At 38.9% G+C, this 20867-nt stretch overlaps 3 protein-coding genes across 7 annotated transcripts in view; 2 read left to right on the plus strand and 1 right to left on the minus strand.

Moving 5' to 3' along the window:
- Window positions 1-4544: 4544 nt before the first annotated feature.
- On the minus strand, window positions 4545-5300 carry LOC103715030 (protein RSI-1-like). The gene is made up of 3 exons (XM_008802530.4): window positions 5130-5300; window positions 4986-5013; window positions 4545-4863 (listed from the first exon to the last, which is right to left on the minus strand). Exons 1-3 carry the CDS (start codon window positions 5199-5201, stop codon window positions 4682-4684), a joined length of 282 nt encoding a protein of 93 aa, XP_008800752.1. The 5' UTR covers window positions 5202-5300; the 3' UTR covers window positions 4545-4681.
- Window positions 5301-9831: 4531 nt separating this feature from the next.
- On the plus strand, window positions 9832-17082 carry LOC103715028 (SUPPRESSOR OF GAMMA RESPONSE 1). 2 transcript variants are annotated; one of them, XM_008802528.3, is made up of 6 exons: window positions 9832-10032; window positions 13686-13827; window positions 15243-15429; window positions 15513-15985; window positions 16253-16609; window positions 16700-17082. In XM_008802528.3, the coding sequence occupies exons 1-6, from the start codon at window positions 10025-10027 to the stop codon at window positions 16754-16756; spliced, it is 1224 nt and encodes a 407-aa protein (XP_008800750.2). In that variant the 5' UTR covers window positions 9832-10024; the 3' UTR covers window positions 16757-17082. The 2 variants fall into 2 exon arrangements, with proteins under 2 accessions (XP_008800750.2, XP_026663472.2); XM_026807671.2 differs by lacking the exon at window positions 9832-10032 and adding an exon at window positions 10745-10779.
- A 1547-nt stretch (window positions 17083-18629) lies between these two features.
- LOC103715027 (autophagy-related protein 2-like) overlaps window positions 18630-20867 on the plus strand; it is a 32759-nt gene continuing 30521 nt past the window's right edge. For 3 of the 4 annotated variants that reach the window (XM_008802524.3, XM_008802525.4, XM_008802526.4), the window contains exon 1: window positions 18633-18956. In XM_008802524.3, the coding sequence (XP_008800746.2) occupies window positions 18771-18956 (186 nt within the window). In that variant the 5' untranslated portion in view covers window positions 18633-18770. Of the gene's footprint in view, window positions 18957-20867 lie in introns of all 4 variants that reach the window. The other variant, XM_026807670.2, reaches the window with a different exon arrangement.

The raw sequence follows: 20867 nt of genomic DNA on the forward strand, positions 1-20867 counted from the left end.
AAATGTTTTGAAGTTTATCTAATTCCGTTTCCTCCTTTCGCTGTCAAGTTTTGGATGAAGGCCTGGAAACTAATGGACTCCAGGCATGTTTGTCTTGAGATGTATTGTTTTTTTTTTTTTTTTTTTGATACCACCGATGGCATCATTCTATCCTAGTGTGGGTACAACTAATAAAATCAGAAAAGAAAAGACGAAGGGGGAGAGGAAAAGACTCCAGACTATCCCACAATAGACTCCAGGCATATTTGTCTTGAGACGTCTTTTTTTTTTTTTTGATACCATGGATAGCATCATTATATTCTAATATGAGTACAACCAATAAAATCAGAAAAGAGAAGACGAAGGGGGAGAGAAGAAGACTCCAGACGATCCCACAATAGACCATCGAAGTGTTGGGCGATATAGAATGCCACCCAATCAGCAGCCCTATTTGCCTCTCAGAACACATGAGTGACCCGAGCATCTAGACAACCCCACAGAAGATCACGGATATCGTACAGTAAAGGGTGTTCAACGCCAACCCTACTGTGACCCTAGATTCACCGGATGATAGTCGTCAAATCCCCTTCGAGCTAAATTCGATTAGCTCCTAGGACAAAGCAAGCATAAGAGATACTCTTTTAGGCTGCTCTCATGTCCGCCTCTAGAATAGAAGTGTCAAGAAGCCGACATCCCCTGCTGCAATCAAGTTGGAATCAGAACTTCTGATGACAAACCCGAACCCGCCTCTTTTTCCATCTTTTAATACAATATCATTAAAATTCACCTTGAGAAGGCTCGAAATCGGCATAGTTAGGATCCTCTCCACCAACTGCTTCCCAAAGAGTCGCTAAACCGTAACAACATCCCAACAACTCTCGCCCGGTCTTAGGAGGTCACACACCCTAAGATCCAAGCTCCCGCATTGACCATAGTGCACCATAATCATAGAGGCAAGTTTGAAGTTCAGATATCCTCCTGAACATCAATCAATTGGTCATCGCTGATCACCCATCTAATGTGAGGCAGCACCTTCGGGGCATGAGAGCACATGTCACGCCAAATGGAGTAGTGCCGATAAGCCCGAAAATCCAATACTCTGGTTTGGTTGCATACTTAGCTCTCATCAGGGTACTCCATAATCCCTTGGGCTCAAGCAAATATCGGGCCACATGTCTAGCTGCCAATGCCTCCCTCCTCATCAGCAGAGAGCAGATGCCCAAGCTTCCACTACTCCAAGGTTGACATAGAACCTCTCAAGCTAGTAGACGAACACCTCTTCTTCCATCTCACATTCCCCAAATGAAGTCCCTAAATATCCGTTCCAATCTCTACAGCACCATTTTGGGCAAAAATGTGTTGGCCAATAGATACATTGGAATAGAGTTGAGGACAGATCTCGCTAGCATCACTTTGCCCATCATGGAGAGGGCACTCGCCTGCCACCCCTCCAGTCTCCTGCAAATGCTTTGCTCAACCTCGCCACAATTTGCCCTCTGAAGATGCCTCCTCGTAATGAGTACTCCTAGATATTTGCATCAACCAACCTGCTCTCCAACTCTCACCATCTCCCTAACACAACCTTTAAATGCAGGATTGGTCTTTAGGCCGAAGTAAACAACTGACTTTACAAGCTAGGTTGACTTATTGGCTTGATGCAGCACAATAGTTCTCCAAAATATCTCTGATTCTTCTGTCACTTTGTCTCGTGGCTTTTGCAAGAAGCATGAAGTCATCTACAAAGAGGAGGTAGAAAATTAGTTCAGCTGTCGGAGTAGCCTTATGGGCCTCCATGGATCGAGACAAGGATGCAACCCAAAGTGCTTTGGGTAGGGCATCAACACAGATAAGAAACAAATAGTGGGAGAGGTGATAGCCTTGCTAAAGGCCAACGGTGGAGACGAAGAAGGGGGTGGGCGTACCATTCCTCAAGATGACGAAGGAAGGAGACCAAACACATCCCATAACCCACCGGCTCCAACCCTCACCAAACCCCAAACTTTCCACGGAGTAGGCAAGAAATCGCTAGCTCATTCAATTATAAGCCCTCTCCATGTCTAGTATGACGGTCATGAGGTTTCGTCTGCATGGGGCGTTCTGTAAGTCATGCATGAACTTCTGGACGATAAGAATGTTGTTGGATATATTGCGACCACCAACAAAGGCTTTCTGTTTTGGGCTGATAAGTCTGGGGAGGATCCCACATAGTCTCGCCACCAGAATTTTCACAGTGGCTTTGTAAAGAATATAGCCGAGACTGATAGGACTATAATGCCGAGGCTCCCTGCCACTTGGAAATCAGGATGACGAACGTCTTCTTCCATTCCTTTGGCATCGCTGTCGTATCAAAAAAAAAAAAAGCTGAATAGAAGCCACCACCTCATGATGAATAATAGACCAATACCTCCTGAAGAAGAAAGAGGGAAAGCCATCGGAGCCTGGTGCTTTTTCCTTGGCTAGTGACCAAAAGGCTGCCTGGATCTCTATAGTTGTGACTAGCATAGAGAGAGCCTTTTCTCAGCCTCAGAAACTCTCACCTCGGGGGCAAGGCCAAAAATAGGACTCTCGTGCTCAGGCTAGGCCAACCATCTCTGACTGAAGAACTATAAGAGCTCATGGCTAATGGCCTTCGCATCCTCCGTCATCTCTTTATTGTTGTCCTTGAGGCTCTAAATTCTATTAATTCCCCTGCCTTCTGATCCCTGTCGATCGGTGAAAAAAATCTAGTATTCCGGTCTCTCTCTATAACCTACTAGACTCTGGACTTTTGCCGCCAAAAGGTTTCGTGCTGGCACAAGAGAGAGTGATGCATAGACAGCATAGATCTCAACTCGGCCAAATACTCCGACAAGAAACTCTCGTCCCTCTCCTCCTTAGATTGGAGGAGGCAATCGAAAGCCTTTTCTAGTCTCCTAAAAATGTTACCTACCTCCGCTCTGTTCCACCTCCAAAGCTGGGGTCTGGGTAGCTTGAGCTTGTGGTTCATCTGGTAGATTACATCACCCTGCACCATCATCCGCCACATCTCTTTGACAGTGTCTCAGGATCTCAGGTACCAAATCTTGTCAGACCGAAAAGTGCGATGCCTAGTTCAAACGTCAGTGCAACAATTATCATACAGTCTTTCTTTAGTCATTGGGTGAAGAGAAACTTGTAGGAATAGTTTTATAATATTTCATTTATGTTGTTTAAGCGAAAGCACACCTGCAAAAAATTTGCGAGCTCTGCTGGATCCGAGGTTACACAGATGATCCGTTAACTCTCTAACTTCCCTTGGAGCTCAACGGGACTCATTTCATTATAGCTGTTGATATCTAGGATAAAATTCTCCATCCAAACTAAGCTTAACCTGGTCCAGCACAGCTCAATTTTAGATTCTTTTAGGAAAAGATTTTAAGAGTTTTAAAATACATAACAAGTTTAACAACCGAGTCGAACAACAATGATAGTGTATATTTTTTTAATAGTAAAGTTGTGCATGGAGGACTTAATTTCTTTGGACACTACGTGTCTATTACTCTCTCTCTCTCTCTCTCTCTCTCAAAAAAGGAGGGCTTATGTACTGAAATGGGAAAAAAAAAGAAAAGAAAAATCAGACCTCGAGATGTAGGTGAAAATTTCAGATATAATTTTCTCTCAAACACATACGATCTTCATCTTTGCTGTGATACATGTTGATTCTGCATGTTTTGGACTTTTCGAGTTGTTTTTCATTGTTTTCTTCCTGTTTATGTTTTTTTGAGAAAGTTCCAGTTTATTTTTACTCTTTTATCTATCTATTGATGAAGACCGTGTTGTATTGGTTGGGACTGCTTTGACAAAGAAACTTGAGTTCTCTCTCTCATTCCATTACACCAATAAAATGCCTCGTGGTACTCTCTACTATTTTTTGATAAGCTATATGTATAGAGTGAGATAGAGATAGATAGATAGAGAGAGAGAGAGAGAGAGAGAGAGAGAGAGAGAGGAGGGGCCAAATACAAATAGCGAAAGCTAGCAAGCAAATAGGAGAAGAGCTGATGAGCTCGAGTTGGCAACTCGGGAGTTGCAGGTCAGTCAACCTGGGCGATGGGGCTGACGAGTTACACGAAGAGAGATTTCGAGGTGCACACTAATTTGGGGATGCGTTAAGGGTTGTAGCGAAATAATAATTATCTAATAAGCTGGTGCTAGAAGCCTATTATGCCATGGCTGCCTGAATGGTTTATATTTGGTTGGGCATCTATATTTGTGAAAAAATTTTATAAAATATCTATTATGCTCATAATAGAAGGAAAGATTTTATCTCATTCTATCCAAAAGTTTAAGGGTATTTTTGAAAAAAAAAATATCAATTTTCAGCTGGTAAAAATTAGGCTTTTTCATATCTTGCATGAATTTTTTTATAAAATATAGAAATCTTATTCTTATAAAAATACTATTTTTTATCTCTTTTTTTTTTGAAAACTCCAAGCAAATATGAGGCATCTCTATTTTTTTGTTGACTTCACTCTTTTTTTTTTTCCTTGTCAACCAAACAAATCCTTAATGGTAGTTAGCAGCTAGATCAAAAGAAGGGATACAAATTTCCCATGAATCTCTCTCCTCCATCTTGAGTACTAAAACAGAAATGGTGAACAATGCATTATCCGTTCATTACAATACAAGTAATTATGAAATCCATACAATAAACTGCATGTAGATATCTGCCCGGAGGAAAAAACTAGGGGCACTTGGAGCCACCTTCCTTCGTCTTCCAGTTGTTGTAGCAAGGGCACGCCTGCTTGTTGCCGTAGGTGCCAGGCGGCACGCACAGGCACTGCGCGCAGCATTTGAGGCAGAAGAACATGCATGGCTTCTTGTGCGACGTCGCCGAGCACCGGAATTCGCATCTCGGTTGGCAATCTGTAGGCATAACCAATGAAAACTCATCAGTCAAAGAACATAAATAGACATAGCCTTGCACCATTTCATTCATGTTTTGTTCTTGATCTGAGCTCAATGAAGAAACGATGTAGTGTTGTTACCTGAAGGCTTCAGCCCTGCATGCACGCTCTGGAGAAACATGACCAATAGTCAAAAAGAAAGTTAGAACATTGCTATTATGGCCAGTTGTACGTTGAATTGGAATTATTGAACCTCTAAGAGAGATGTGGTGATCTTCTACTCACCCCAACGAAGCACAATGCGAGCAGAAGGAGCACCAGCAGTGAGTAGGAGACACGAGAATGCTTTGATGCCATTGCAACTAGAATCTCTCTCTCTCTATATATATATCTTCCTTTACCTCTCAATAAGAAGAAAAGAAGATGGAGAGAAGAAAGAGTGGAATGAGATGGGGAGATGGATGTGGGGCATCCATTTATAGAGCAAAGAGATGGAATTGTCCTCTGGAGTACCTGACGACATTGCATGTGATGGAACAGTCCCTAAAGAAACTTGAAAGACCTAGAGCAAGCACATTCATGAATAATTATTGGACAAAAGGAACAGCTTCTAGTTTTTTTGTTTTTTTTTTAGGACAAGCCCACATCAGCCCTGATAGCAAGTCACATGTTCACCACCCCAAACAATATACCTAAGCTTATATTCGAAATTCAGAAGAAATGAGAAAATTTTGCCATAAAGTATAAATATTTAATGTACAATGTAGCATTATTAATGATTAGAATAAAAAGATATAATGCATGTACTCTTTTTTTTTTTGGATTGAAACTTGATGGGAAGGCACAAGTCGCCCAGATAATTGAAAGAATAAGGAAATTGTGTCCTCGTTGACTAAGCCAATAAATAATTGGCAAATAAGTCATAAATTTATGAACAGTTTGCTTTATGGAGAATCATTGTGCCAGTGGGACACTTGCCAAGTGGAAATTTAGTTTCTTCCTTTGGTCGGCAGCCATGCACGCGGTGTTTGGCAAGCAGTATGGGAGCAGGCAGAGAAACTAGATCCCATTTATTGCATCTGAATAACTTGAAAACTTCATATTAAGTTCCAGAACTACATATATATTGATAGCATGGATCCCATCTAACCATTCTCTCTATCATTTTCCTTCTTTGATAAAAGGATGGAGAAGTTGTTCGATCTGCCTTCGGATTAAAAGTAGTTCCGTAAGCAATTTTTCTTCGTCTTCTTTCTCTACTGTGCGCGAGAGATGGTCAACAGCTAGAAGCTGGCAATAATGGGAGGTTGGCGGCCGGGAATGGGGCCGTATAAAGCGGTGGTAAGTTTGGACGGTGGAGAGATCGAGATCTCTACGGAGAATACCGTGTGGGCGCCGCTTGCACTCTCTCTCTCTCTCTCTCTCTCTCTCGTCACATGGATGCCTTCTTTATTTTCTCCGAATCTAACGTGGTCTGCCGGAACCCGAGAGTGGACTTCTTATCTTTGTATGTTACTGGAAAAGTAGACGATGATACAAACACATGCGTTTTCTGATGTTGCGCGTCTCAAGCCAATCATCAGAGAGAATTGTTGGAAAGAACATGTAAGAGAACATATCATGCTGTAAGTGAGAAGTAATGGAATGAAAATTCAGTGTGCTGTGCTCCATTTAGCCTTTCCATAAGGGAATCAATCATTTCTGAGCCTTGTGGAGCCAAGCTGAAGTTGACTTTGAGCCTAAGAACCAAGTGCAAGTCTGGTTCAATTAAATCTAAACTGTATTTACTTTGTGTCACGCCTCGAATCTAGAGCAGAACAGATACCGCACTTCTGTATAGCGGACCATACAAGTATGCAAGGCTGCAGATCATATCAAAGCAATAATAATTCCTAATTTTTTTTTTTTAATCAGGAACTTATCCAAATGATTCTTACAATAGTTCCAAAGTGTCATAAGTCAACATGTATTATCTACTAATATAACTCAAATAAAATATTCTAACTAGACTGGCTAAAACTCTAATGATTGAAAGTATCTTCAAAAGAACTAGCGCACTTTTCAAGTCCCGAGCAATCATTCATCCGAATCTGAAAAATAAATAATATATAATAATGAGCTAAACTAACCTAGTAAGCAATATAATATCCCAAAGTGGGGTTAAAGCATTCCAAATAATTAATCAAAAGCACAAAATATTGACTGAAAAAATTATTTTTTCGAATAATGCATATTTCTTTTTGAAATATATTATAGTTTTTACAAGAAATGGCAGAAATAGAGAAATCAGAAATCAAGAATCAGAAATCAGAAATCGGGCTATGGCCACATAACCTAGTGGCATGGGTCAAAATGCACAAAATGTCAATAACCACTATTCTTAATCACTGGTGGCACTATTCTCAAATATCACTATTTTAATCATTGGTGGTGCGGTATCAAAACTAGTTCATCACAGATTACAAATGGACAGGGCCAACGAATAATCTCCATCGGTGAGGCTAGATTAGATTATAGCCGTGCTGAGAATGCATACTTATAAAACAGATTTTTTTTAATGATTTGTCCAGTCATATTTTTCATATTTCGTAATATAGCACATAATATGTTTTAAAATAATCATAACATTAACATGCTTGACCTGTTTAACTACGTATAAAATAGATATCATAATTAATTTAATCAAATAATTATTATTTTACCAAAATTCGAAAAATACACTTTGAAGTATTAGGTTACTTGCTTTTTCTCGCTTCAAAAGATTCACTTCAGTTAGGCGGGTCAGGTGCACCTATTTTAATATACTTAAAACATCATAAATTTCATCATCATATTAGCAGTCAAGCGAAGTCAAGCTCGAAATAGGAAAGAAGAAGAAAGGGGCTTCAACGACAGTGCTTGGCCGAGGCGGCACCTCGATCACCGGAGAAGAGGAAGGAGGAGGAGGAGAGGTGCTCCGTGGAGCTTAGAGGTGGGTCGATCGTTGAGAGATAGAAGATTTATAGAGGATTTTTCGAAGGGAATAAGCTCGAGAGTGAGGGGATAAGCTCGGGGTCGTTGCTCCGCTGCAATTCTCGTTGCAGATAGGCATGACCGAAGTGGAGGCTAGGCTTATCTTAGCCTCCGGCAGTGCCCATGGTGGAGGAGGACTCTTCCTCCTCCTCCACAAGGTCGAATAGGGGTATGCCCTATTCTGAATGGGAAGAGGGCCTTCAGGCCCTCTCTTGGCATGGGGCCGGCCTAGTGAGGCTGGGCCTCACACTTTGAGTTAAGCTCAAATAGAGCTAGGGCTTCTTGAATCAAACTGACGATCATAGTAGTTGATCCAATGACTCCATGAGCCGACGTTGTCCATCGATAACTATGTTACAAATTAGTGGATTCCGTTGTAATGTCGCCTCTTACTTGTAAAATAGACCTTCCTTTCATTACACTTTGGTCTATACTGGTTGACACCATTTTGGTACAGAATCTTAAAGTTAAGGATGTTACGATGGGATTATCTATGATTAATCAGCTTTCCCATAGGCACCGATGAACAAAATTCTTTCTATTCCAATATTGGGTGGAGACATTGTAGATAAGTTGAGTTGGGGTCCTTCAAATGGATTGTCTGTCAGAGTTGCAGATTTATATAAATACCTTAAGGCAAATGCCCGATCAACGAGGAACATTGGGTGGATTTGAAGGATTGGTGTTTTATCCTAGGGTTGCTTATTTTTATGGGAGATAGCTTGAGACCACTTTCCATGTCGAGGAGTTACATGAGCGGGGTTTTCATATCCCAAATCATTGCGATTTATGCCTTGAGATAGAGGAGACTACCTCTCAATGTTATTTTACTTTGTGGAATTTGGAGACAAGCTTCTAATAGTAATGCGGATATTATTCCCACTCTCTCTCTTTCGATACTTTCCTCCAAACCATCTATGAGAGATCATCTACATGTCGCTATAGTAGAGAGGTTGTGTTGGTAGCATGTATTGCTTATAATGTTTAGTTGGCTAGAAATGACCGTATTTTTTAAAATAATTCTTGAAGTCCTAGATTCAATTTGTTGAAAGCAATCAGTGAGGCATAGAAGTACATTAATGCTACTACCCTGGAGATGTCTTGATAGTTGGGAAAAATTGCGGCTTTCCTATTGTAGATTCTGCATTCTCTTATATCTGTTACTTTACATGGGAATTACTATCTCCTAGTATCCTCAAGATTAATTTTGATGGTAGTATGTTAAATACAGATGATTTGGATGGAGTATATTTTACTGTTAGAAGTGTGAGTTGTGTGTTAGTTGCAGCAGATGTTACATTGTTTGACACTAATGTTCCTATGATGGAATTGCATGCTGCATGGAAGGTATGTCGTATACTACAAAAAATTTGAATGCTTCATATATTATCCTAAGGAGACTCCTTGATAGTTATTAGATAGCTTTCTAGATCAACTACGATGCCAATCCATCCTCTATGTCAGAATTGTTGGAGAATGGTAGCAGTTCTTTAGTTTTTTTTAAGTAAAACATATCTAATAGTGCAGAAGACTAGATAGCATTACATATTGCTGCATCTACACTATGGATGGCGGTAGCAGATATTTCTTTTCGGTTATCATTTATTTTATTTTCTTATGCTTAAGAACGCATATATTCTTGATTGATTTAATATATCTATTTTCAATGAAAAAATAAATAAAACAAAAAACAAAAACTTAACGCATCTATATATATATATAATAGGAAACTTTTATCTGCCTCGGGTGATTCTTCATCTGTTACGACTCAAACAAAAAAAAATCAAACTTGATTTGGATTAGATTGAGTAAATCTTGATTTCAGATCATTTTAGATGTACATTGAATTAGGGTTGTGAAATCCAAATCCAACTTTACTTAATTGTAGCCTTTATCCGTAACTGCATAGGTTGGTCTACTAATTAAATTAAAATAGTTATCTGCCTATGGTACGTATTATAATAAACAGAAAAATTATAGTTTGGAAGTGGGAACCCCAGTTGAGCAAAGTCTACTCGTCCAGTCGTCCTCTTGCTTTCCCCAACCCTAAATTGCTGGGCGTTTCCGGCGAGCGTCTAATCGTCTCCTCACCCTTTCCAAATCTAGTCACCGAGCGGAGCCCATCGATCATCGACAACACTTCCGATCGTTCATTGATTCGTTAGAGAATGGCCGGGTACTTCTTTCTCTCTTGATTGTTTTGTCTTCTAGGTTCTCTTTCTGTTTTTCTCTGATTTCGCCGTTAAAGATTTCTTCTTTTTTTTTCGCTTACTATTCCGTGGTAATCGGTGAATTGCACTTTCTTGGGTTCTGTTTTTGGAATTAGATTTCAAAAATATCAAAGGATTCGTTTGTTTTTTCTTTTTAATTACTCAGCAATGATCTAAAATGTTCCCTCGTGATGTTTGGATTTGGGACATAAACTTCTGTTCCCCATCCCTCTCTCCTTCTTAAAAAAAAAAAAGTCCAGGTTTTCGACATTGGTGGAATGGTATACTACTATGCCGCCTGATACAGAAGGATGGAAGATGGGATTTTACCCTAGAAACTTATATCTTTCTTATATAGATAGTTTTAGTTATTAATATGGTGACAGGAACATATATTTGAATATTTAAACTGCGTATTTCAGTAACCTAAGCAAGTTCAACATCCCAAATCATCTAAAGCTAGCATACTTGATGTTGACGGACATGTTTTGATATATGTTCTACTACATGCTCTAATTCATACTGTGGAACAATGAAAAGGTTTCTGGTTTTGAGAAAACTAAATACACCATCTTTATTAAAACATTAGATGCACACTGTTATACGATGTCTTAAAGATGCAATGCTACCGCTGGTGTAACATAATGTGGTGGCATCTGATGATGTTACTCGGCAAATGTAGAGTTTGGTTTGATGCGAGGACTGTTGTGCCGGTACTAAACCCCGAACCGATTGCTCGGCGGCATGGGTCGGTATGGCCCCATGCCAGGCCTGTACCTATGTAGTAGAAGAGGCGGGAGAGAGGGAGAATGGAAGAGAGGAAAAAAGAGACAGAAAGGGGAGGCCAATGGAGGCCGGCGGAGAGCCAGCAGGGGGTCGGGGAGCCGCCGCATGGAGGAGGTGAAAGCTGGAGAGCCGCCGCACAGAGGAGGCGGAAGAAAGGCTCTGCCTCCGGTCTCTTGTTTCGAACTCCTCCGCATGACGGCTCTCCGGCCTCCGCCGACCTCCACCTTCTTCTCTCTTCCTTCGTCTCCCTCTCCCTCCCTCCCCCGCTCTCTCTATTTCTTTTCCTCTTTTTTCTTCTTTCCCTCTATTACCGGTTCTCATTTTTGTTGCCGGAACTATCTTTGTCCGCCGTCGGTACGACTTGAGACACCCCGAACCAGGCAGTTTGGGATGGTTCTGTCGACCATAGTGATGGGGACATTAGAGCCCCTCATTCAGATGATGGAATCAATTAGTTGCTTTTGTTATTGGTCGAGTCAGTTTGGTTTGTTTTATTTTAATCAAGTCAATTGGGTTAGCTGTTGAGTCAAGTGATTGGATCAATTGATCATTGTAAGACCTAATTATAAAGGTCCAATTTTGGGTGTGATCAATGAGTTTAATGGTCTAATGTTAGTAAGGTTTAATTTGGTATGTAATCAATTAATTGATTTAGTCAATTAATTGAAGGGTCCAAGTTTGGTTAGTTGTTAATTGTTTGACTTGGTCAATTCATGATGTAAGGCCTATATAAAGGCTACCCCGCTCATGAATTAGGGGACTTGAATGATTGAATGAAAACCTAGCCTTCTTTCTTCTTCTTCTTTTTCTTCTTCCTCCTCCTCTTATCTTCTTCCTGCATCTCTATAACCTCTTCTTCCTCCTCCTTTCCTTCTTCCTCTTTCTTTCTTCTCCCTACAGTGGTCCTTCATCACATGGTTTCATGCATAATGGATATGTAGGATTGGCATGAACCTTGTGAGTGTTCTTATCATTCCTTGAAAGAAGCCTTAGATTGCTATGGACATAGACAAGATCTCTGGCTCTTTGAGATGCCGATTTGTCCCTCTTAAGATTCTTTATCATCGATTATGTGCTCCAATTTCTTTCACAACATGAAAAAGAGGTAGGTTGACAAAGCAATTTCCATGTCATACTTCTCAAGCTTAAAACATATTCACATCTTTCAAAAGATAAAAAGTAAAGCAAAGTGAAGCATTTATGAGTTACTAATATATAAAATTATGAAGTGGTAGCATTGCCTATCAGCCAATTGTTCTAACATGGAAGCATGAAGTCCGTGGTTAGCCCACCATGATTGTGGAGGAGAAGAATATCTATCACGCATCACATCCCATTGCTCAAAATAATATTCACATTTTGCAAATTCTCCATATTCATTTTGTACTTGTTCCAGATATAATTCACTTGGAAATAATTGTCTAAAGGCTGCATTTTGACCACTTGAAATCTCTACATCATGGTGATGAGGCACCCAGCTACGTCCCTTAAGCAACCTTCTTCACTATGATGCAAGGGGTGCAAACAATGTGCAAGGCAATGAAGTGGATTTATGCTCTGTCTATTTCTCCACTAGAATTTCATGGGCCTCACATACAAGGTCCTTTCATCATTTATTAGATTCTTTCGTCCATATTTTGTGTATATCATCATGCACCTCTTCTATCATTTTGTTCCATTTTTCTTATATACAATGTAGGTTCATCGGTATGGGCTTCTCTCAGCAAATTGAGAATTGGATTGCTAAATGAGAGCAAAAAAAATTCAATTTTTGCTCACCATTCATTGAACAACATTTTAGGTCCTATTCCAGCAACCTTTTCCATGAAGATTCTTGCTTATATTCTTCATCTCTCCTGATGCGTCAGTTGCTCTCAAAAGCTGTTAATGATGCTGAAATAAAATTTAGGGTTTTTTGAATGTACACCTTATAAATATCGAATCTCGCATGGATATCCTTTCAAAAGCACTATTTGTGGGTATACGCTTCAGAACCCTTTTCTGTTGCACATGTGCACTTGTCATCGCAGTCTGCTGGTCTTAAATAGGGTTTAACTGAATTCAAGTCTATATAGTCTGGTAATTTGACTGAGTTTGCCCTTGGTTAAAATGTTCTGCACTGAACTTTTTATTGCTTGGTTTGTGGTCATTTAAGTCTTTTTATTGTTAAATGACTAGTTTCTGCATGGCCAGCTAAGGGCGGAAGTGCAAATAGAAAGGGTTCTAAAGGGTATAACCGCAAATAGTGTTTTTGGAAGATTATCCATGCAAAATTGGATATTTGTAATGGTTTGGATGCAAAAAACCCAGAAAGATTTTGTTGTTGGATAAGTCTAACGATCGCTAACAAGTGATGCGCCCAAGATTCGCCGTACTGACGTATCGGTGCTGTTCGGTACCGGTACCGAACCAAGCCGAACCGATACCATACCGAAAATGCCACAGTGCGTGGCACTTAGCGCATGGCTTTAGCCATGCGCTGTCTCTCGTGAAGAACACCTCGTACCGGTGCGAACTGACCGATACGGGTATGTATTGGTGCGAACCAGCTCGGTTCGCACCGGTACGGCTATGAACTGATCGATTCCCGATTTCAATAGCCGTACCGTACTAGTGCCTGTCGGCACCGATACCGGTCGGTTCTGCAGACCATGGATGCGCCTTTATGATTTTTTTCCCTCGGGGCATCTCAAATGTGTTGTTTATTCTTTTAGGGCATTTTTGTGAAACCATATTGGTCATGCTCTGGAGAAACTGGACAAATCTACTCTAGTCATCTAATTTTATGATATTAACTTTGTACTTATATCATTCATTTATGCATCACATGCAGACCATCATGGCTGATTGACAGCAGAAGAATTGCTACAAAGATAAAAAATGCATCTGAACCAGTGGATTCTAGCAGATACAAATGGATGAGTAACCCAACTAAGGCTTGCCCGAGGTGCAACCACATAATAGATAATAGCGATGTATGTTTTCATCTTTAGATCCTTGAATTCTTTATTAAAGGACAACTAAACATATTTTGTAAATCATTAATCATGTTTTATGCCATATATGTATATAAAATAATGAGGCAAAGAAATGTAAGAATATAAATCTTATTGTAAAGTGTGACTGGTTGATTCTTTTTCTGTCAATGTGGATTTCCTTTTGGCAAGATTATTGCTGCTTTGTTCAGATACTTACAAAGAAACCAAGAAATAGTGAAATGAAATGCCAACTCTTGCATGCATGAAGATTTGTTAGATTAAAATTAAATATGATTGTTGAACATTTACTTCCCATTTACAATAATACTGCCACAATAATATAATTTTTGTTTCTCTCTGTTTTTTGGACATGGTGTCTACATTTTGCAGTACAAAGCTTTTTAGTGATGAACTAGACAGATGATTTAGCCAGTTTACTGAAATTCCATGGAATACGCTTTGCATTTAGCTGGGTTTTGGATCAATATCCTTTTCAAAATGAGAGCTGAATCTTTCACTTATACATGCTTTTACTGATACTGTTTAGATTTTTAAAATAATTTCTGTTCACACCAGGTAGGGTTATTCAAACCATTGACATATTTGCTATTTACCCCTGCTTAAGGTCCTGTTTGGCATTGCTTTGGGAGGGCCAAAAAAAGCTTCTTGGCGGTGATTTTGAGGTTTTTGGTAAAAATTATGAAATAGCTTTCTTTCTGGCTCCTCCAAAAGTCTTCTAGGCAAAAGCTCCAATTTGGAGCTTCTGGGTGAAAGCTCTACTCGAGACATGTTGGGAAGCTGTTTCATTTTAATGAAATTTTTGCAAGGACAAAAATACCCATGGCAATTCATCACAACAATATATTATGATATAATACAATTTAAAGCACTTGAGTTTCACATGTTAATTTGAGTTTCTACACAATGTGCAATTTCTTCCTTGACTATTGTCCTTCATAGACAGAATTACTCTCTAAACAGAGGAATAAAGAGGGTAATACCATATGCATTAAATCATCAGCTGACATAATCTCCAAGCTCTAGCTTATCCTTGCATTACTTTCTCAAGAAACAGGTGGGAACTTTTATACTATGCAGCGACTTCTGATGTCTTGTGTTGTTGTAAACTAACCTGATAATATGCTTATATTATATTCATCGTAAAATAAAAATATATTTTTGCATGGAGGTTGGTCAGTGATGTCCCATTAATATATGGCTTTTTAAACCTGCCTGGCAAGCCATGCCTTTTAACAAGTTCAAAGAAACAATGACCTTCAAGATATGAAGCAAAACATACTATGCAACTTAGGTTACTTTTGGATCATTTGAAAATATAAACTAATGAAAACACCTTGTGCTCCCATCATCTTATAAAATTTTCATGTTCTATATTATCCTTCTATGATCAGGTTGTCCAGGAATGGCCCGGCTTACCTAGAGGGGTGAAATTTGATCCATCTGATCAAGAGTTGCTCTGGCATTTGCTGGCAAAAGTTGGAAAAGGGGATGCAAAACCTCATCCTTTCATCAATGAGTTCATTCCAACTGTTGAGGAAGATGATGGAATATGTTACACCCATCCTCAGAAACTACCAGGTAACCAGCAGAAAAACCACGCCTTAATCTGTTTGCTCAATCATATATTGCATTTTTTTACCTTGGAACTTTCATTTTTTTAGGAGTCAAGCAAGATGGAAGCATGTCCCACTTTTTCCATAGAACTTTCAAGGCATATACAACTGGTACTCGAAAGCGTCGAAAGATAAATAGTGATGACCTTGGGGATGTCCGCTGGCACAAGACTGGGAAGACCAAACCTGTAATAATTGATGGAAAACACCTAGGTTGTAAGAAAATAATGGTTCTGTATGTGAGCAGTGTAAAGGGTGAGAAATCTGAGAAGACAAATTGGGTAATGCACCAATACCACCTTGGCACAGGAGAGGACGAGAAGGATGGCGAGTATGTTGTCTCGAAAATATTCTATCAGCAGTCCAAGCCTGGTGATAAGAATGGACTAGACCCGACCCTGGAGATTATGAAAACTGTTGTTGCAGATGTAGACCTTGTAGCTGATCCTAAATCAGTTTCCTCTGAATGTCATGTTGGTAAGCAAGATCTTGTTCATAGCCCTGAGCAGACATCTGATCAGGTATTTATTATTCAACCTGTATTCCAACTTTGAATTTAGTTTTTTAATACCAGCTTGATAATCTCTGCCATATATATGCAAAAGACATACCCGATACTAGTCAGAGTAATGCTTTGTAGACTCAAATTACTAAGGATTACTTTCTAATTAATGAAAAATTTCAAAAAAAAAATGCTAAACCTAAATATTTTGCCTTCAGTTTTTTTGTTCTCTCTGTTCCCATAGAAATGCTATAGCAGTTAACCGACTTCTGGATGAAAAATGCAGGTAAAGATGTACTATGAGAACAGAGTTGAAGAACATAATGCACAACTTGAATGTGAAAAGTTTAATGATCAAGATAACCACCCAACTGAAGATACAAAATGGTGGGAGGGTGAATCGCAGTTTTTGTTAGATTCTCAGCAGCTAGCAGAAGGAATTGCAATTTGTGATGAGTTTCTTCAGAGTCAGTCATCATGTGGTGGGGATGAAGCAAAAAAGAGCAGACCTTGCTTATCAGATTATGCTCACATGGGTGTAGAGGACTTGAAAAAGGATTTAGAAGCATGCCAAAATCTGAGCAATAATGATCACACAAACATTGAACTCGATACACCCCCAGATTTTCGACTAAGCCAACTTGTAATTTAAATTTTGTTTCTTTGTCAATCTTTTTAACTGAAAAGCTTGTCAATTTTTTAATTGAGCCAATTCTCAAATCTCTCTTTGTAGGAGTTTGGATCCCAGGACAGCTTTCTGGCTTGGGGTGGGAGCAAACTTGCAGACTGACTGAAGTCATTGGTTTCTTCTACTTTGCCTGATGTATCAACAAGCAGCTGTAATTTTGTGAAGCAAATCCCAGATTGATTATGTGTTGTATTTTCTACTTTGCCTAATTTATTGAAACGCAGCTGCAAGCTTCGTAAATTTTGTCCCATTGGCATTGTATGTCACCTAGCAGTGCGTTTTGTAAAACAGCCAAACTGGCTTCTGTACATCATCTATCATGTAAACTGTGAGAACATCATCAGAACATGTTGTAACAAATCTTAAAGGCAATGACATATTTGAACACTATATGTTCAATAGAATGGAGGTGTGTTAAAAAGATCAAATGAGCTTCATTACATGGAAAGATTTTTAATGGTTTCCACTTATTCACCTAACTGATGTTGGGAGTGGCTGCAGGCTTCCCTTTAGCGTGAATGTACTGCTGTGGTTTCTTTTCTCTCTCTCTCTCTCTCTCTGCCTGCTACCTAGTTGCTGTTGTTTTTAGGGGGCACTTGGCTACATATCTTTAAATCATGGATTGCTCTATTGCTCAATATAGGATGTTACGTGAAATTTAAGTTTGGGTCGGTATAGGTCCTACACCAAAGTATATTGAGGTCTATTGATGTTTGTACATAAAATAAAATAAAAAAAAAGATTAAAGAGCTTATTCGGTGCTACACATCTTCATGCTGCTCATCTTAATTTATACTTTAATTTTGTGCACCAGCCTCCTGCATATCTTAATGCCACTCATTGGATCTTAAGATACTCGAAGGCCTTGCCATCTCAAAAGATTTTACTAACTTCAAATTTCAATTTAAGTCTTTTTGCCTATATGGATTTAGATCCCAATTGGGCTAGCTATGCCATGACTATGTATTTAATAGCTGGTTACTTTCTTTAGAAACAGTCCCATCTTATGGTTTACTGGGGGACAAAGCAATGCCTCTTGCCTTTCTACCAAAACAATATGCAAAGGCTAATACCTTTGTGCAAACTTATATGGCTATAATACTTGCTTTTGGATCTTGATATTGCGACAGCCACTTGACCTTAGGCAGTGCATCCAACTCGATATTTCGTGAAGGAACTAAATACATCAAATTGGACTGTCACAGTGTTCGAGAAAAATTACATAATAGTGTCAATATCACTTTCTTCATTACATCTCAACATCATTTTGCAAATATCAAGGAAATTTGTCAAGGCTCAGATTCACATAATAATGGGCAAGTTGGATTTTCCTACTTTGCACCCACTAATTTTAAGGAGGCAACTAAGTTAAGCATATATATATTGTCATCTCTCTATAATTATAAAATTCATTTTTATATTTGTATTCTTTATAATTATATAATTTTTTGTTTGTACCTTTTTTTAAGGCAACCTAGTCAAGCACTTACTGTCTTTCATCTTTCGATAATCATTAAGAATCAATTTTCAAATGTATACATCCTACAACTGTGGACAATCAAAGGAATCTATTTCTGTATTTGTTCTCTCTTTATTTCATTTCCAAATTTGCATCCTCCACCATTAGGAATCCTTTTGTTACTAACTTTCATCATTGTACATGTCATACATCTTTTTCTAATATTATGGATTTATATTTACATTTATACCTACAGTTTTTTTTTCATAGTTATAATCTATATTCGGATGGAATTTAGATTCGCTCGTATCCGTTTTCAGATCTAGTTACGCCGTCTCAATCAATCGTGACGACTTTATCAGGCGATAGAATTGGAGTGCCCTAGATCTCGCAGGTGAACAAGGACCGCAGTGACATCACCACCGTTAATCCTTTAGAAAAGCACTCAAGCGAACGGCAGGTGATTTACACGTGCAGGACTGACTCCATCGGAAGAAGAGACAGATAAAAGATTCTCGCGCCACCTTCGGCCTCGACATACGCCTGCTCCTCCTCGCGTTCGATGGAGGGAAGTGGTGCCTCCTCCGCCCTCGACGTCGACGAATTCCGCGAACTCTAACCCTAGCCTCGGGTTCTTGAGATCGAGAGGGAGAGAAGATGTTCTCCCGGTGGGATTTATTTCGGGCGACGGCGATCAAGCGCGTGTGCAAGTTCCTATTGAAGAAGAAATTGGGGGAGTTCATCTTGGGGGACATCGACCTCGACCAGCTCGACGTCCAGCTGAGGGATGGCACGATCCACCTCTCCGACCTCGCCCTCAATGTCGATTTCCTCAACCAAAAGGTTAGGCTTCTTGGCGATCCTTTAAATATTTCTTGTTCTAGGGTTTCTTTGATTCTTTTATTGCTGTTTGTTCGGGGATTGTTCTTTTATTTCTGTGGGGAAAGATGTTTTAGGTTCGTTTTCCAAATTATAATTGGAAACATAAGATTTTTATGAGAGAAAGACTGAGTTTTGAGGGTTTTGGATTATGCAACTGATGTTTGAGGGAGTTAGTTTAATTTTGATTGTTATTTATCTTAGAAAAAGGGTACAGAGATTTGAAACTTTTTAGAGAACAGAGGGAAAAAAAGCAAGAATACATACAAAGATAATGCTCCTCGAGTTTCCTTTCTTTTCTTAAGGGTTTCGACTACTCCATTATGTGTGAGGAGGAGGATTTGACAATTTGGGATAGAAACAGTTGTTATTTGAGAATGGGTGAATGGGCACGTAGAAAGTTTAAAAAACGAATGAAGGAAGAAGATCATGTAAAAATTATAAGGCTCCTCTAGAATTGCTCATTCTTGCCTGAAGATTTTTGGCTTGCTTGGCTTGTTTAATGGGCCGAAATCGTGCAATATCTGGTGTTATAACTATAAACCATGTGCTTCTAGAAATTGTATGGGGAATAGCACTGTGATTTATTGAGAAGGTTCCTTTTGGATTGGTTTAGGATAGTAGTACCAATATAAAACCTCAATACATTTTAACAAAAAGAGATAGGAGTAAGAACTGAAGCACATGAAACAGAAGCAAAAAATAGTATCATAAGTATCCTTTGAGTTTTATGTTACTTTTGTGCAATCAGGCCTATCTTTAATCATCTCACCCCACCCTAGTTATGAGGCCATATTGCATGGTAATGTCTATTGAAGTTGTTTATGGCTTACTAAGCTCCAATTATATCCATCACTTTGCATAAGCTTGTATATCCCCTTAGATGCCCATTATGATGACCCTCATGTGAATAACATATTTTTGATATAAAACAGATATAGCACTCTATAACTACATGGATTTGATTAAATAGCCACACCACAAAAGTATAAGAGAAATGACAAGATTTAATATATTTGTGAATTCTACTAAAAGGCAAGGAAAGATAAGGCACTAAAAAGCTTCAGAATTGCTAACTATTAGGAATTTTTAAACAATTGAAGTTCTAGACAAGTAAATAATAACACACACACACACATATCTAATACAAGATACCAGCATATTTAATGAATTTCACTTGTATGTAATATTAACTTCAGCCTAAAATTGTCAAAACTGTACATATAAAGAACCTACACAGCATAAAATACTTCAAAATATTGCATGAAAATTTTGTATGGGCCTTTTTTCCCTATTTTGGATTTTTTATTTTTTATTTTTATACCAAAACTCCAATAGTGAACTTTTGAAACCACCAAAACTGTTAAAATCGGAGCTCCACAGGCCCAGCCAAGAACAAACTGAAATTGAAGCCGAGTTTTCAAACCTTGGGGTTGAGCATGAAGCTCGAGGCATTAGTTTTAGATTTCAAGAATTCATGTTTGGTCATGTCATATCTAGAAAAACAGTCTTGATCGAAACATGATAGCTTGCAGGAATTTTGTTAGATGATAATTGATGGAAGAAGGAGGTTGAAAAGTGAAAACCTTTCTTTAATGGAAGTAGTGGAAAACATGAACTTGAATGAGGATCAAACTCAGTTGGTGTGGCTGCATAACCTTGACAGGATAATTGTGAAGGACTTGCGCTCCTCATTTTCTCTTCTCTTTTAAGTACAAAGATCAAGTACTTTGTTACATCTTCTTCTGTGATGGATATTGCTATTTGGTAGGAGCATTGAGCATAATACCGTAGTTCATCTGATAACAACATTACAACTTCCTGGTGAAAAATCAACTGGATTATGATCATGCACTTGACATTTCCTTACTTTTT

Source organism: Phoenix dactylifera, chromosome 11 (assembly GCF_009389715.1).
Source record: "Phoenix dactylifera cultivar Barhee BC4 chromosome 11, palm_55x_up_171113_PBpolish2nd_filt_p, whole genome shotgun sequence".
NCBI lineage: Eukaryota > Viridiplantae > Streptophyta > Magnoliopsida > Arecales > Arecaceae > Phoenix > Phoenix dactylifera.